Source organism: Clupea harengus, chromosome 7 (genome assembly GCF_900700415.2).
Source record: "Clupea harengus chromosome 7, Ch_v2.0.2, whole genome shotgun sequence".
NCBI lineage: Eukaryota > Metazoa > Chordata > Actinopteri > Clupeiformes > Clupeidae > Clupea > Clupea harengus.
In genome coordinates this window covers 16,110,295-16,125,643 of record NC_045158.1, presented here as the reverse complement: position 1 = coordinate 16,125,643, position 15,349 = coordinate 16,110,295, and the positions used below count along the sequence as shown (strand labels likewise).

The window sequence follows — 15,349 nt, the reverse complement described above, 5'->3', positions numbered from 1 at the left end:
AGCACCCTGGACAGCGCCCACCAGCACCAGCTGCACAGCCTCACAATAGAAGGCCTACCTACTGTATAAAGGCTTGGGCATGGCTCTCCAGATACTCAGTACTAAGAGGAGAGGCATTAGTAAGACTGTGCTTTCTTTTATTGATTTTTTGTCTGACGGCAGACAGAGACAACAGCTATTAAATTAACCGTTGAAGGGAGAACATAACCACTGGATGTTTTTTTTTATGGTTCCACATGTTCCTGTCAAAATGCACCACAAAGTGCACAATGCCCTTATACATCCTATAATATGTAGATTATCTTTCTGAAAGTGAAGTGAAAGTTGCTGCTTAGATGAATTTCAGATGGCAGAGGATAGAGTTGATCGAATTCTGTTTAACTTGATCAATTAATTTGTTCCCTTTGTCAAATGTTAATAAAGTAAAATAGCAGATTTCTCCCTTCACGTAGTCTTGACACTGTTGCTATGCCACTGTAACTTTTGGCATTTTAGCATTTTACTCACAGGGTGACATTTTACCCCCTGCCCATCCCCCACTACATTTGGATGAAGATGGCATTTTCCTGTACTCATGTCACAGTTGTCTGGCTGTTAATGGATTCAATTATTTTGTAAAGGAGGTTTGGGGGGATGAAAGCAGGGACACTGGTTTTGTTGCTACTGCTCATTTTACTCAGAATGTCCTGATACCGGTGGCTTTGAGAAGTGCTGCCTTTTGACAGATCAGGAACAGTGGACAATGTCCCTCAATTGGGTTGTGAAGCCCCTGTGAAGTGATTGTGTTCACTTATGTAATTATCGGAGCATTATTGCATAATCTTGGAAGGTCATGGTCCACAATTATGGCCAATTGTGCCATATCTGAAAGTGAGGATGGAAATTGTATTGATCATCAGACAATTCAAGACACATCTTAAGATATCAGAGTAGTTTAACCATATGGTCTAGTTTATGCAACAGCACAACACAGGCTGACATACAGACAGATAGACAAACATATAGATAGATAGAGATAGATAGATAGATAAAGAGATAGATAGATAGATAGATAGATAGCTAGTGTTTGCTCAGGCTACACCCAGATTGCTTTGGAGTTCCATTCTCTCAAATACGCAGTATTTACGTTGGTTGCGTCACGTTATGTTTAAAAGAACAACGCAGATTTTCTTTAGGCTACCCTTACTTTTTCAGGCTGGGCGCTTTGACGAACGCGCTCTCTGACAGGCATGCAGGGAGCGTGCAACGCTACTGACGCACCGACGCAATGCTTCTTTCTTATTTCACCTCACTACTTCCCTGTGCCTTGCTTATTCCACGAGACGGGGTTTACCCGCATCAGACCCTTATATAGTTATTGATTCTCTCTCACCCCCCCTCTCTCTCTCGCTCGCTCGCTCTCTTTTTCTCTCTCCCTCTCTCTTGCCTTTCTTGAAGTAGCTCACTGCAGAGATAGAACTGCAACGGGGAAAACCTTACCGGCAGCAACTAGCCTACCTCAATTTCTTGCATTTTAGGGGATACAACTTAATTAAAATTCTCTACGCGCTATCAGCAAGGCTTTTAACAATGGGTTGTTATTGCACTTCCATCTACGTTGCACCTTAAACGGTAGGTATTCTGTGTTTTCTCCGACATATTTTGAGAACTCCTGCATTTACAGCATTACTAGCTTTTGTAGGATTGGAAATCACGGTTATTTCTGTTCTTTTTAGAGATGTGTAGGTTATGCTAGGCGTCTTGACATATGTTGCTCATTGAAAACTGGACGATCTTGCTTTTTTTTAAAACTTTTACACGACAGCATCGGCTGTAAGGAAGGTGGGCTACTGCATAATCGAGCCAACTGCTTTTTAAGCCCACTCAGCAATTTAGTCAGTTTTCATGACGGACTACAAATGTGAATGTGGGTACCCTACCTCTTCCAAGATGGAAAATGCACTTGTGCATTTTAGTTTAGGCTAAAATGGAAAATATAAAGCTTTGCAAAAACATGTTTCTGTATATCTTACTAAGGGTATAGGCTACTGTTTGTTCTATTAGCCTGTAAGTCATGTTCTTGAAAATGTAGTTATTTTTTATTTAGATTAAGTGATGTTGCTTTCGAGATAGAAGGTATGTTATATATGCTGGACCGGTTCTAATACTTTGGAATGCATAAAACAGTTTTGCCAAGACCCCGTCTCTCCAGTAGCTTCAGTGGCTTCTAATGTGCACCGCACGACGACAGCGGCCCGGGGCAATTTAAGCACTCTGCAGTGAGAGAGCAGTGGCACATCTATCTCTACATGTCCGTGTTGTGCGAATATTTAGAGCACATTCTGCGATCTGTAAACTTGAGGTTCTTGATGTTCAAATACAATGGTCCAATAAGTAGACCATGCGGCACTCCATCACATACAATCCAGGCTATACTGCACGAAAGTTTAGGTTTGTTCCTGCACTTTGTTTCTTTTGCATCAATTGAAAAATACTCTTATTATGGGCTTTTTAAGCACTGTGCCAAAATTATTACACATATTGCACATGATCCAATAATTGGACTTGAATTAGTGGTCAGAGCAGATCAGTTAGGGGTAAAGGGGGATATCTTGGCTTTGAGAGCCACTGATGTGTGTTGATAACTTTCCTTGTTGGATTGAAAGAAACAAAACATATTGAGTGATGCTAGGAAGAGTGCATCAAGCGAACCATGGGATGAACGGCTCCTTGAGTTTCAGTGAGTGACCCTCTAAATATACTTTAACTAAGAATGCGCTTACCCTCTGAGTGGATTTCATCAGCATTAAATAATGTGTAACAAAGATGTAGTCATTGTAGTTCACCACAGTCATTATTAAATGAAAAACCACAGATAGTTGTTCATTTAGGTCGTTCCCTCAAGTTGATCTGGGACGTTTGAAATGGAAGGGTTAGGTTGAAATCAATTAAATGTGAATGTGAAATGTGTCTGGAATCTACTGTCCACTTTGTCGCTCTCTCTCTCTCTCTGGTTTCTTTTCAGCTGAAAAATGCATATTTGTGTTATCCACGTCTGAATGGTGACCATGCACACAAAGGGCCTGATGGACCTATTACCTTTGCGTTAGTCACTCCTTTAGTCCAATCAACTTGTCATTGTAGGCTGAGCACTCAAGGTTGTATTCAAGATGGTAGCACACCATCAGCATAGCTGCCATGACGAGGCTTTTACTGGAGAAACTAGATTAATTCTAGTTAACCCTAGACTAATTCAGAAAAAGCAGGTGCCGGTGTGATTCACCCTCTGAAGTGTGTTGTCAGCAACTATGTAATTTAGCCACGACCTATTTCAATTTAATAAGCTGTTTTTGAATCTTGGTGTCTACATTGCAGTGATAGCTAACGCTATCTAGCATAAAACCAGCATCGTGGATTGTCTCGAAGCTTGCCAGTCCACAGTATGTCTGTTTGTCTAAGGCGTACTTAATAATGGAGTATTCACACAGTACGAGATTGTTTATCGATATAGAGAAAAGAAAAAGATATATAATGGAATGTAGATTTTTAACACTGAATGTTTTAGAGGAATTAGCTTTCAACACATTTTCAAGTAATTATGGTCTGTTCTGCGTATTAACTACCTAACTCTATGGCTTGCCTATGCATACACTCCATTCATTTGCCATGATAATGTTTGAGCCTCCTCCTCACGCTCCTCTCTGACTCTGTGGTGGTATCTGGCATGGCTGGGTGAACATATGTCCAGTGCTTAGATCAGAGAGCCACTCGTTTGTTTGCGCGAGAGCCCCCGCAGCTGTGTGCATATGTGGGGGTTGGTGGGCTCCATCTCTTTCCATCTCTCTCTTTCTTCTCTCTCTCTCTTTCTTTCTTTCTTTCTCTCTCTCTCTGTCTTCCCCTCCTTCTGTGCTCATTGAGGAAAAATTTGTTATTGAATTACCTGCAGGCCGAGGAAGGGCAGATCAGCCTACCAAGCTCTGATGCAGAGTGACAGCTTCAATGCAATCTGCAATTCCTCTCTCTCGCTCTCTCTCTCTCTCTCTCTCTCTCTCTGTCTAAAAGGGTTGCAATGCATAGATATGTTGTCCTATTAGTATAAATGCATGTGCTTTCAAACCAAGAACCACTTACTGGTGGGAGAACAAAGTCAATCGGAATTAATGGGTGATATAAAACTAGATACTAAAACAAAGTGTCACAACCCGAATGGGGGACGCTTTGATATGACAAATTGTGTTTTTCTCTTGTTGATAATACGTTTGGACATTGGTTGCCAAATCAAAGGCCAATCTCATTAGTAGAAGCTTAGGTATGACAGTGTCACATGTATGCATGTATGTCGCACCATTATCACTGAACACTGTCCCAAGGTTCTTTACAAAACCCAGGACCTAAATCCTCTAATGCGAGCAAACATAAGACACACTGTAACAAAATACCATTCTGGTATGTTGATGAACAATGTTGATTCATGAGTTGCTAAATGTTGTATTTAGTACCCTTTGTGTACTGCCATTTCAGCTGATGTTCAAAGCCAACCTCATTTCCATATATGTAGGTGTGCTCTTATCCTCCACCAAGAAATAATTTTTTGTCGACATTAATCATACATAAAATTATCACAGGGAACGCCCACCCACTGCTTATGAATAAATAACAATCAGCTGGGATAAAAAGATCCATTTCTGAGCTCTGCAAGGAGGCTTGCAATGTGGGCCATCATTGAGCATAGGAGTGAACCCAGCGGCCTTAAAAGATGTCACAACATCTCCCTCATCCACCTTTCGCAGTAGCTAATCTGTGTGCCCACACAGTTTGTTTTTGCTCTCTCGATCCCTCTCACTCTAGTTTTCTCACTCGTGCTCTCTCTCTCATGTCACTTTCACCCTGTCTCTGTGTCTCCATCACTGTTCTTTGGATTCCCTTTGCCTTTTCTCTTTCTCGCTGTCTTTCTCTCACACACACCCACACGCAGCCTCTTGCAGTCTGTTTATATCTATGTTTAGTATTCCTTCATTTGGGGCTCTTGGTATCTCCATCTCCCTTTTTGCTCTCTCTCTCTCTCTCTCTCTCTCTCTCTCCTCCATCTCATGGTAATGGTATCAATGGCCGATGAAATCTCTTAACACAAGACGTTCCAGACTCCCTCTCAGGGATGAGGTTATATGCTTTTAGTTCTGATGTGATTATGCCCAAGCCCAGCCCATTAGAAGATTGGACTGGACTGATTTGCACTGTCTGACAGTAATGCACGAAACTGACCCTCTCTGTCCCTGTCCCTTTTATTGTTTCTCATCTGACATTGCTTTCTGGAGGCCAGTCAAAGTCAAATGTGTCATCATTGTCAGGCAGGCGAAGATATTATATTTAGGAATGCAATGTACTATATGCAGTTGGCCAATGCAGTCTATAGTAGTATAATACTATTCATTTATTTGTCTTCTTTAACTTACGGATCACTCCAGATGTTCACATGAGCTCAGCTTCTGTCAGGAAAAGGTACATAAACAAAAGTACTAGTGGAGGTTATAGCTATGTCACCAACCATGAGTGAAGAGACAGTTTATGTACTCCTGGATAATTTCAACTTGAATTTTTTGAATGTCATGGATTACGTTGCACTGGAAAAAGTCAAGAAAACTTGATGGTAAAAGCCCTGAAAACAGAATGCAGGAACACTGAACTTAAGTAAAGAAAAACTAAACTTCAAATGTGCTATGACCTCTATGGACAAAACATTTTTAGTTTTAACTATGAGTTTTGCAGGGCTAGACAGGTACATTTCTCTAAGATGATTAACATTAACATCAACAATACCCGCAGTCTATTTGTCATGGTTGACAAGCTTACAAACCAATCAAAACAGATAGCCCATTTTCCACAGAGAAATGTAATGGATTTCCTTACATTTTTAATGAGAAACTTATCAGACTAATAAAATAATCAACACCTTACAGTTAAACTATGAAACTTTACCGTCTCTGTGACCACCTAGAATAACTTGATTATTATGTCACAATTTAATACATTTGACCAAAAAACAGACCAAACAGACGCAAACAAATGGAGAAAACTGTTTGGCATCTTCAACATGTTGTCTCGACACACTGCCGTCTGACTTTTTAAGAACAATTCTTAGCTCTGTTACAACTTATTTGCAGCAAATAGTTAATGTCTCACTGCTATCTGGTATTTTCCCAAAGTCACTAGAAACAGCTGCCATTAAGCCAGTCAAATCATCCTTTTATAGGTAAGATCATTGAGAAAGTTGTTTTCAATCAACTCAGCATTTTTCTTTTAACTCAAGTGGTCATTTTGAAAAATTTCAATCAGGCATCCGACCTCACCACAGTACCGAAACGGCTCTTATCAAATTTGTAAATGATATACGGCTGAATACTGATTAGGGTTAAATATCAGTTCTTGTTTTACTAGATCTCAGTGCTGCATTTGACACTGTAGATGCTGGACAGGTTTGGAAATTGGGTAGGACTTTCTGGAGCAGTTTTTAATTGGTTCAGGTCTTATCTATAAGGCTGGAGTTACTTTGTCACCATTTGCAGTTATGAATCTGAAACGGTGACTATGACATGCGGAATCCCCCAGGGATCAGTTCTCGGACCTCTTCTGTTCAATCTCTATATGCTGCCTTCGGGCCAAATTATGCAGAACAACAACATTGATTACCAAAGTTATGCAGATGATGTACAGATATATCTGGATGGCTACAGCCCAATAGACTCACTGTGTCAATGTTTAGACCAAATAAATAATTGGATGAGCCAAAATGTTCTTAAATAGGGACAAAACAGAGATGATTGTGTTTGGCAACAAGGAGAAGAAAATCAGTATCAGTAAACATCTTGATTCTTGGGCTCTAAAAACCAAAGTCAAGCTCAAAAAGACCAATCTCCAGTAGGGTGGACAACTGCACTGGTCTCCTAACTTGTCTTCCCAAAGACCATTAAACAGTTCTATCCAGGAATTAGAGAACATTACTCCAGCTCTAAAATCTTTACTCTGGCTTTCAGTTAGTTACAGAATGAATTTTAAAGTGCTGCTACTAGTCTATAAATTACCGAATGGTTTAAGCCCAGAGCACATCTCTGGTATGTTTAAAGAATATGAATGAAGTAGTGCACTTAGATCCATGGACTAACGTCAGCTAGTTGAGCACAGAGTCCAAACTAAACATGGGGAAGCAACATTTAGCATGCATCTACAATATCTAAGAGAACCTTAGATGTGCCCCAAATGTAAGAATGTTAAAATCCAGGTTAAAAACATTTGTCTTTTCTTATGGCTGAGTGAGCTCTAAAACTTGCACTTTGATCTTACTGCACCTTAATTCTGGAAGTAGACCTCTAGTCATTCCCGACAGGGAAGTGATGTCTCAGGCTTACGGCTATGCTCTATGGGCGGACCCATTTTTAGGCTCTTTTCGGGCCTTTATCTGAAAACATCGGACTCTAGTAAGGACCTTTTCAAGAGCTCTATTCGGGCTTTTTGCTCTATGGTTCTCTATCCAGTGTTCCGAAAGAGGTAAACACACAGTTGAGGCTACTGCAGCTACTACAGTGTACTTTCCTTTTATCTAAAAAACTTAAGCACTCTGTTCCTTGGATGGTCCTTTTGCTTTTATTCATGTAAAGCACATTTAATTGCCTCTATGTGTGAAATATGAATAAACCTGCCTTGCCTTGCCTTGCCTTGCCTTGCCTTGCCTTGCCTAGCCTAGCCTAGTCTTGCCTTTCTTTCTTTCTTTCTTTCTTTCCTCAAAACACATCTTATTGAATCATTTGTGCATAGTATTGCCAAATGGATACCATTACAAGTAGGTCAGTTTTGGTGGGTGTAGTCTGACATTACCTCTGCTCCCACACACACAGGCATCATTGATTTCTCCACAAAGGTTAATCATGCCTTGTTTTTCAAAACCCAAATCAAAACAAAACAATAGATCTTTATCGTTGTGGGAAAACGAACCAAAGAAGAACAGATCAGATTCATTACTCAGGTTTTACTGATATGTGTCACTTTGTTCATGCTAAACTGCTATGCAGTTTACAAACCTTCATAAATTAGGCATAGTTTGTAAAAGCGAGAGGATTAATTATTTAATTCGTTCCCACTTTATGTCAAGTGACCTTATCACGGTGCACTTATGTAGATAATAGATAATAATACTATACTTAGCTTTTATGTTTGTAATTGCAAAGTAAAGATACACATTAAAGAATGAGACACAACACAAATAATATATTAGATGCTACTCTCTCTTTTGAATGATCACTACAGTATTCTAAACTGAATCAACTTAATCATCTGTTTTTCCGAGCACATACCGAATAAGAATAACTACGTTTAGGATAATTTATTCATTGATATCAGCCTAATGATACATTCACGTGACTTTAGTGGAAACATCAAACTGCATTATCTTGATTGGTGCCCTGCAATCTAGCTGCTCATCGAGCCTTTTTCATCTCATCTGATGCTTAGACATTCAAGCGTGCAGTGCTTGACCCGCATTATTTTTTACATACCAAAGAGGCCAGTATCGACCAGAAGCACCATACATCATCCAGATAGGGGGCTATCGAGAGTGCAAGGCCTATTTTCAGACCTTATCCCACTGGATTCAGACTCTTTTCTTTAACCCTATCCATCTATATCCTCCTCAATTCGTAAAGAACTGAAGGGCCGCTGCTTGACTCTACTGAATCTTAAGTGTTGTCCAGTATGGTGGAACCTTCTAGAAGTTTTTTTTTTCTTCAGCTGAGCCTGCTGTCTCCTATCAGTCTTCCTGGTGAGAGCTGCTGGGGGAGAGGCACATGATAAGGCTCTTGGGGGCTGTTAGGGGTGGATGGGGGGGTAGGTTTCAGAGTCTGACAAACAGATGTGGGCCAGGCAGACGAACCAATAATGGATGGCTCCCGTATAGGAATTGCTCTACCCCAGCTCCTGCATGCCGACTTAGTGAAATGGGTTCTGGATAGAACAGTTGAGCTGATCTTTGATGCCAAGTGACCAGTATCTGGGAGCATTTGGGTCGAGTATTTCTAAGACATTTTTGCAATAATGGTTGATGGGTTAACTCTGAAACTCATAACCTTCCAAACAGATATTCCATACCGCACAAAATGGCAGGCAGCTGACCCATTTTTGGTATAATTTGCATTGTGTTGCACAATAATGCAAAATGATTGATCATTTTCATCTTTTACAAAGTGTCTACATCTCTGTGAGAGTGTAGCTGAATAACCTTAAATTGGCAGTGACATTTTCCTTCCCAGTCAAATGATGTCTTGAAGAGCAGTCAGTAATGTTTTGGCAGAGCCAGAGCAACCCCTCCTGATGGAGCATCAGTGCTCATTAATACCCTGCCGAAACAACATGCTTGCAGACAGCACGCCACTGTGAGCTCCACAACGCTAGCAGCTAGCAACTACCATCCTTCAAGGATTCTTTATGAAGCTTGGTTTTATTTATCTATGGCATTTAAAGGTGTGTGGGATAATTACTGTTTTGAAGGACACTCAGATTTTAAATAGCTCAAGAATAAATATAGACTCCACTCTTCTTCTCTCCTCTCTCCTTTTCTTCTCATTCGTCCTCTCTGTCTTTGCGCTGTTACCAGTCAGCGATTATGCCCACATAGGGGTTACAGTATAAAAGGATGTTTACAGGCCCCGTGTGTGTGTTTTTTCTGGCTTCTTTACCTCTGTCCGGATGCACACGTGTTTTATTTACTGCAGGTGGCAGGTGATGGCTTATAGTAGGTCTTACTGATTCAAAGATACTGACCATCTGTATGCAGCTAAAAGAGCAGTCCCGTTTCATCGAGAATGACCTTTGACCTTTGACCTTTGGAACTCAACATAACGTTCCTGAGGGTGGGTAGATAAGAGGGGGCCAGGGGGCAATACATTTGAGGGAGTCATCAGTGAATTGCATGCATGGGTTGTATAGATGAGTCCTTGAATCTGCTTGGCTAGCCATGCCTCAAACCTCTGTTCTATTACAGTAAAGACAAATTGATTTTGCAGTGAGGGTTGTTTATTAGCTCTCCCCTTGCATACTTCAATTGGATTTCCCCAGAACAAAACATGACTCAGCATTTTTTTTTCCTATGCCTGTCGGGAAAAAATACAGAGGAGGAACGATTGACTTCAGTCAGGACACTTATTTCGATGTCTGTCTGGATACTGAACATTTACATATAAAAATAGATTTGACCTGTTTTACTTGTATAAGCGTATAAATGTAGATATGTTTTTTTTATGTTACACAGAAAATGTAATTACTTATTCATGGTTATTTATGATTTCTGAAATATTGCCATTATTATGCTCCAAAACAGTAGATCATGTATGGAACAATCACATTATTTTTTATTCTAAATTCTAAAAGGTTTTTTATCATACAGTGTAGAGTATGTGTTGTAAGAGACTCCTATTACATGTAGTACAAAAAACCCATCAACTCACAGTCTTGCTCCTCTCACCCCTTCTTTAACACGGCCGTCTTCTCTTTCTGTCTCCCCTCCCAGGTTTATGGATGATTGCCGCAGCAGGGCCTGGTAGTTTCGAGTGGTGACTGCAGACTGCCTGGGGTGTCGTGACCCCATCACTTCAGCAGCCTCTCTCAGTGAGGCCCTGAGGCCCAGCATGGACGACGCTGACAGAGACAACAGGACTTCCCTGGTGAGGGGGGCCAAGGACATGGCCAAGGAGGCCAAGCGCCACGCCACCAAGAAGGTCGGTAAGGTGGTGGACCGGGCATCAGACGAGTACGCCCAGCGCTCTTACAACCGCTTCCAGGACGAGGAAGAGGACGATACCGGTGGTGATGGGTATTATCACCAGGGCAACTACAAGGGGCAGCCGGCCAACGACGACGAGGGCTCCAGTGACGCCACCGAGGGCCACGACGACGAGGACGAGATCTATGAGGGCGAGTACCAGGGCATCCCCAAAGACGGGCAGCCCAGGGACGGGCAGGTGGCCCTGGGCCAGCCGATGTCCGACGGCCTGAAGGACCGGAAGGAGCTTGAGACGGAGCGGCAGGCCGACGAGGAGGAGCTGGCACAGCAGTACGAGCTCATCATCCAGGAGTGTGGCCACGGCAGCTTCCAGTGGCAGCTCTTCTTCACGCTGGGCCTGGCGCTCATGTCCGATGGCGTGGAGGTCTTCGTCGTGGGCTTTGTGCTTCCCAGCGCTGAGACCGACATGTGTGTCCCCGACTCCAGGACCGGCTGGCTAGGTAAGGTTCTAGTGGGGTGGGTTGGGGCACGTGACTAAACATGCAGTGTGTGATTACTGCATTGTTCCTATGTAATTAAGATTAACATTTTAATCAGCATTAAATTAATATTGAGAGATACAAGCAGCATGATGTCAGTAATAAATTATATTCAGAAATAATTACTGATTTCCTTGATGATAATTTACTTAATTAACTTGTTTTATAGGCACAAGCTAGCTTTTGAAAAGGTTAGAACATTCTGTTTTTGTGTTGAAAGCGTAGCCTCTTCTGAGATTAAACAGTAGAAGGGATTGGGGATGAAAAGCAGACATGGATACTGAAGATTGGTTGTGGGATTGAGTCCAGTCATTTGATCAAACTAGCGTCAGATCAGAGAGCATTAAACTGATGTTACACAGCGCTTAGAAGTATAAATTAATTAAGACCACCAGTGCCCTGCTCTCTCTCTTTTTCCCTCTCTCTCTCTCTCTCTCTCTCTCTCTCTTTCACTCTCTCTCTGTCTCCCCCTCTCTCTCTTTTTCTGTTTCCTCCTCCTTTGCAAAGCTCGGTCCTGGGGGAGCCTTAGGGGCATCATGTGCCATCCTTTGCCACGCTCTGCTTCCACCTCTTTCATGCTCCCTCACTCTCTTTGTCCTCCCTCTGTCGGGGGCTTTTAAGACGTAATCACACGTGGCCGGCCATAGCCACCACTGGAAGGTCCCTAGCCTATCGGGCCTCAGATAGCAGGGCTGCGAGGCGTCCCGAGGACGGGGTTTTTCAGGTCTCGATCGCCCCGCAACATGTAATAAATAAATAAATGACAAAACACAGGCACTGAGACGTGACAGCGGCTCACTTCCCCCTACTGTTTGTTACGAGCGAAGTGTGGTGGAGAAGGAGGGGAAAAAAAGAAAAGAGGATGGAAAAAACTAGCTTGCTTGAAAGAGTGAGGGATTTTTGTTGTGCGCTGTTCGCGAGCGTGAAATCCATTCTCTCTGTGCTCTGTCTCGGTCCTCACCCACCCCATCTCTCTCTCTCCCTCCCTCTCGCTCTCCCTCCCTCTCTCTCTCTTTCTCTACTTTCCTCGTTCTTCTCCTCTCTCCGTTTCCCCTTCCATCTGTCTAATAGGTCCTGCAGGGAATTATTGCTTTTGTTGTGGCTGATGGTGTCATCATCGGCAGCTTTTCCCCATGTGTGCGCCCCTAACGGCACGCCTCTTCCCTCCCTCTGTCGCTCCGCTGAGTGCCAGCACTCCGAGTTTACAAGCATGACTCAAGAGAAATATGAGTTTACAAGCATGACTCAAGAGAAATATGAGTTTACAAGAATGACTCAAGAGAAATATGAGCTACTCATATTTTTTTTTGTTAGATCCATCACCGAAACAGACTAGAGGCTGTTTCTTACAGCCATTCCAAATCCTTTTGTCTTTGAAATGCACCAGTAGTCGCACTGGCTCCACGGACCTCAAAGAGTTTGCCTGTGGTTACTTGTTGCATAATTTATATAAAGAGGACAACAAAAGTCCTTCAACACTTCATTAAAATGTTAGGCTCTCTTTCTTGCCCCAGAAGTCCGTCGTTATTAGACAAATGGGAATGGTAGTTACATAGTTTGATGTTTATTACACAGAGGTTAGAGACACAACAGTTGATTTGAGTCTTTAAATGTCTGTGTAGAACTAAACCTACAGTGTTTCTTACGTACTCATACTTAGAATTAGATATAGTGTCTGGCTGCAGAGTTTTTAGTCGAGCCTCACCGACAGTGTTTGTTTTTTCTCTGGACCGTGGCTGACTTTGGGGTGGCCTGTGCTGGGTGAGTTCACGTCTTTTACCTTGATGAGATGACCGCGGGGACGTGCCTAATCACAAGTGCTGTGTGATTAATATGACCTTGCCTAATCGCCCTCTGACTTTACTCTCCGTACTCAATTATGGGATTGGAGAAGACGGCGTGCTGAGCTGTGGCGTCCAAAAAACTGGCGCTGAACCATAAAATCCCTCAAGTGTTTGCGCGAAACTGCAGTGTGGTCATACTGTGTTTTTCAATTGGACCTCATTTGTCTTTGGCACAGAGTAGCATTCTTCACAAAGGTGTTAACATGTTGTTGCTTCCCCGTCTTTCAATGTCTTTGAGGCGGTTTCCTTCTCCCATCTCTTAGAGAGACTTACCCTTGTGGACCATTCTTTGTTTTGAGGATAGGGGTGGGAATATCCACAGAAGCGACAATATGATATAATCACGATATTTGGGCCACAACACAATATTATTGCGATTCTTTACATTTTACGATACAGCAAGTATTGCGATTCTGTGATACGTTGTGATTTATTTCTCCAAAACATTACGTTTCGTAAACAGTCCCTGCAGGATCGTGGTTTTTGGGTGAGTATTGTGGCCAAAAGATACTGAATTCTCAAAAACTGCGGTTGAAATTGCAGTGAATTTGAGTTAAATAAAATAAATCACAAATATTCCATGATTTTGGTTTCTATGATCAAAATGATGCAGGGATTAAAAATAAAAGTACTTATCCTCCACTCCATTCTTTTGGTATACTGATTTCACTGTGACATCACAAACTGGTGCTTGACGCCGACTCCGGCATGGTTCTGGCACTGACCAGGTGTGAACTCTTTTCATCTGCGTTGATTTTGTCCCATTTTCTACAAACAGTTTTGGCTGCCTTTACAAATGGGTTTTTTACTGCAAATAAGAAATTATCACGATTCTTATCAGTCAGAGAGCTTTTACAGTTAATGTCTCGTATTATGATTTATATCCTGTCTGCATGGAGTAATTTATTCATGCCAAACACGCACACATACAGTTCGTTTTGCCTCAGTGCCGTGGTGGCGTGTTGGTATGCCAAACTGTACCTTACCCCAGCACTGCCTGCGCAGAGCAGAAATAACACAAGTGGAGTGTGAGGAGGAAACAAGACGAGCGGCGGATGTAACAGCATTACAGGAGAGCGATTGGGATTTGAATGGGATGGATGACTAAAACGCTGATTGAATTACGAAATTGAATTAGTGGCTAACAGGATCCCATAGGAATCCTACATGCTGGAGGGGTAGGAGGTGGAGGGGGTGGGTGGCGGGCTGGGGGGGGGGGGGGGAGTTGTAGGGGTGAGAGAGGGAGTGAAGAGGAGGGGGAGAGACAGCAAGAACAGTGAGAGAGAGAGTAATAAAGGAATGAAAGGTAATAATGAGAATGAGAGAAAGAAACAAACAACAAATAAAAATGGGGTAAGGGAGGTTCATGAGGCATCTTATAAAAAAGCTTAACATGATGCTGCAAGGATATCTCTCAGGTCAATAAATAATCATTAAAACGACTAATATGGTTACTGAAATTCACAGTTTCAACCTGCTTGAGCACGTCTGTGGTTTTCTTTTGCCGCTCTTATGTAGACTGATTTGGCCATGCTGAGTGAGAATAACTAGCCTCACCCAACCACCTCATGTGTCAGAAATGATTGTGTTTACAAATGAATCACCCCGTAATTGTTTGACATTTCAGGAGAGATTGAGGCAGATTGAAAGTGATTTTGACTGTGATGGGTAGGATGGGGATGAGTGTGACGATGAGAGACTCTTAGGCTGCTCTTGACTAGCGCCTCGATATGCTTTTTATACACAGTTGGCTTCAACTAGGTGTGTATAAATACAAAATTAACAGCACAAAAAAGGAGTTAATACGTCCACACGAAAAGCATTCTTTGAATGAGGTCTTCGCTGCAGTTCACACATACAGTGGTACATAAAGCGAACGTTGTCATTAGTGCTGTGTTGCTCGGATATGTTACTGTATGCCTGAAACGGCAAGAATGCATCATTTTTGTAACCTTCCCTGTAATCAGTCCCATTGTTTGACATCTCTCTCAACAGTGTGTGTGTTTGTGAGCATCACCAGATGCACCTCTCATCACTTCATTTACAGATAAAAGACACACTGTATTGCAGTGGATTTAGAAATTAATTCTCGGATTACATCAAGGGTATCACCTGCAGAATCCAGGTATCATGTATTATCCCTTTGTTTCTAATTACCTGATACTCTGGAGTAGCAAAGCTTAGACCTGTTCTCTTTCTCTCTGTCTCCTCTCCTAGTCCTT

At 42.2% G+C, this 15,349-nt stretch overlaps 1 protein-coding gene across 1 annotated transcript in view; it reads left to right on the top strand.

Annotated features, from left to right (window-relative positions):
* The first annotated feature begins 1,100 nt into the window (after nucleotides 1-1,100).
* The window catches only part of sv2ca (synaptic vesicle glycoprotein 2Ca), a 34,674-nt gene continuing 20,425 nt past the window's right edge, over nucleotides 1,101-15,349 (top strand). The window contains exons 1-2 of the mRNA XM_012828564.3: nucleotides 1,101-1,611; nucleotides 10,532-11,244. Of these exons, the coding sequence (XP_012684018.1) occupies nucleotides 10,650-11,244 (595 nt within the window). The 5' untranslated portion in view covers nucleotides 1,101-1,611; nucleotides 10,532-10,649. The remainder of the gene's footprint in view (nucleotides 1,612-10,531; nucleotides 11,245-15,349) is intronic.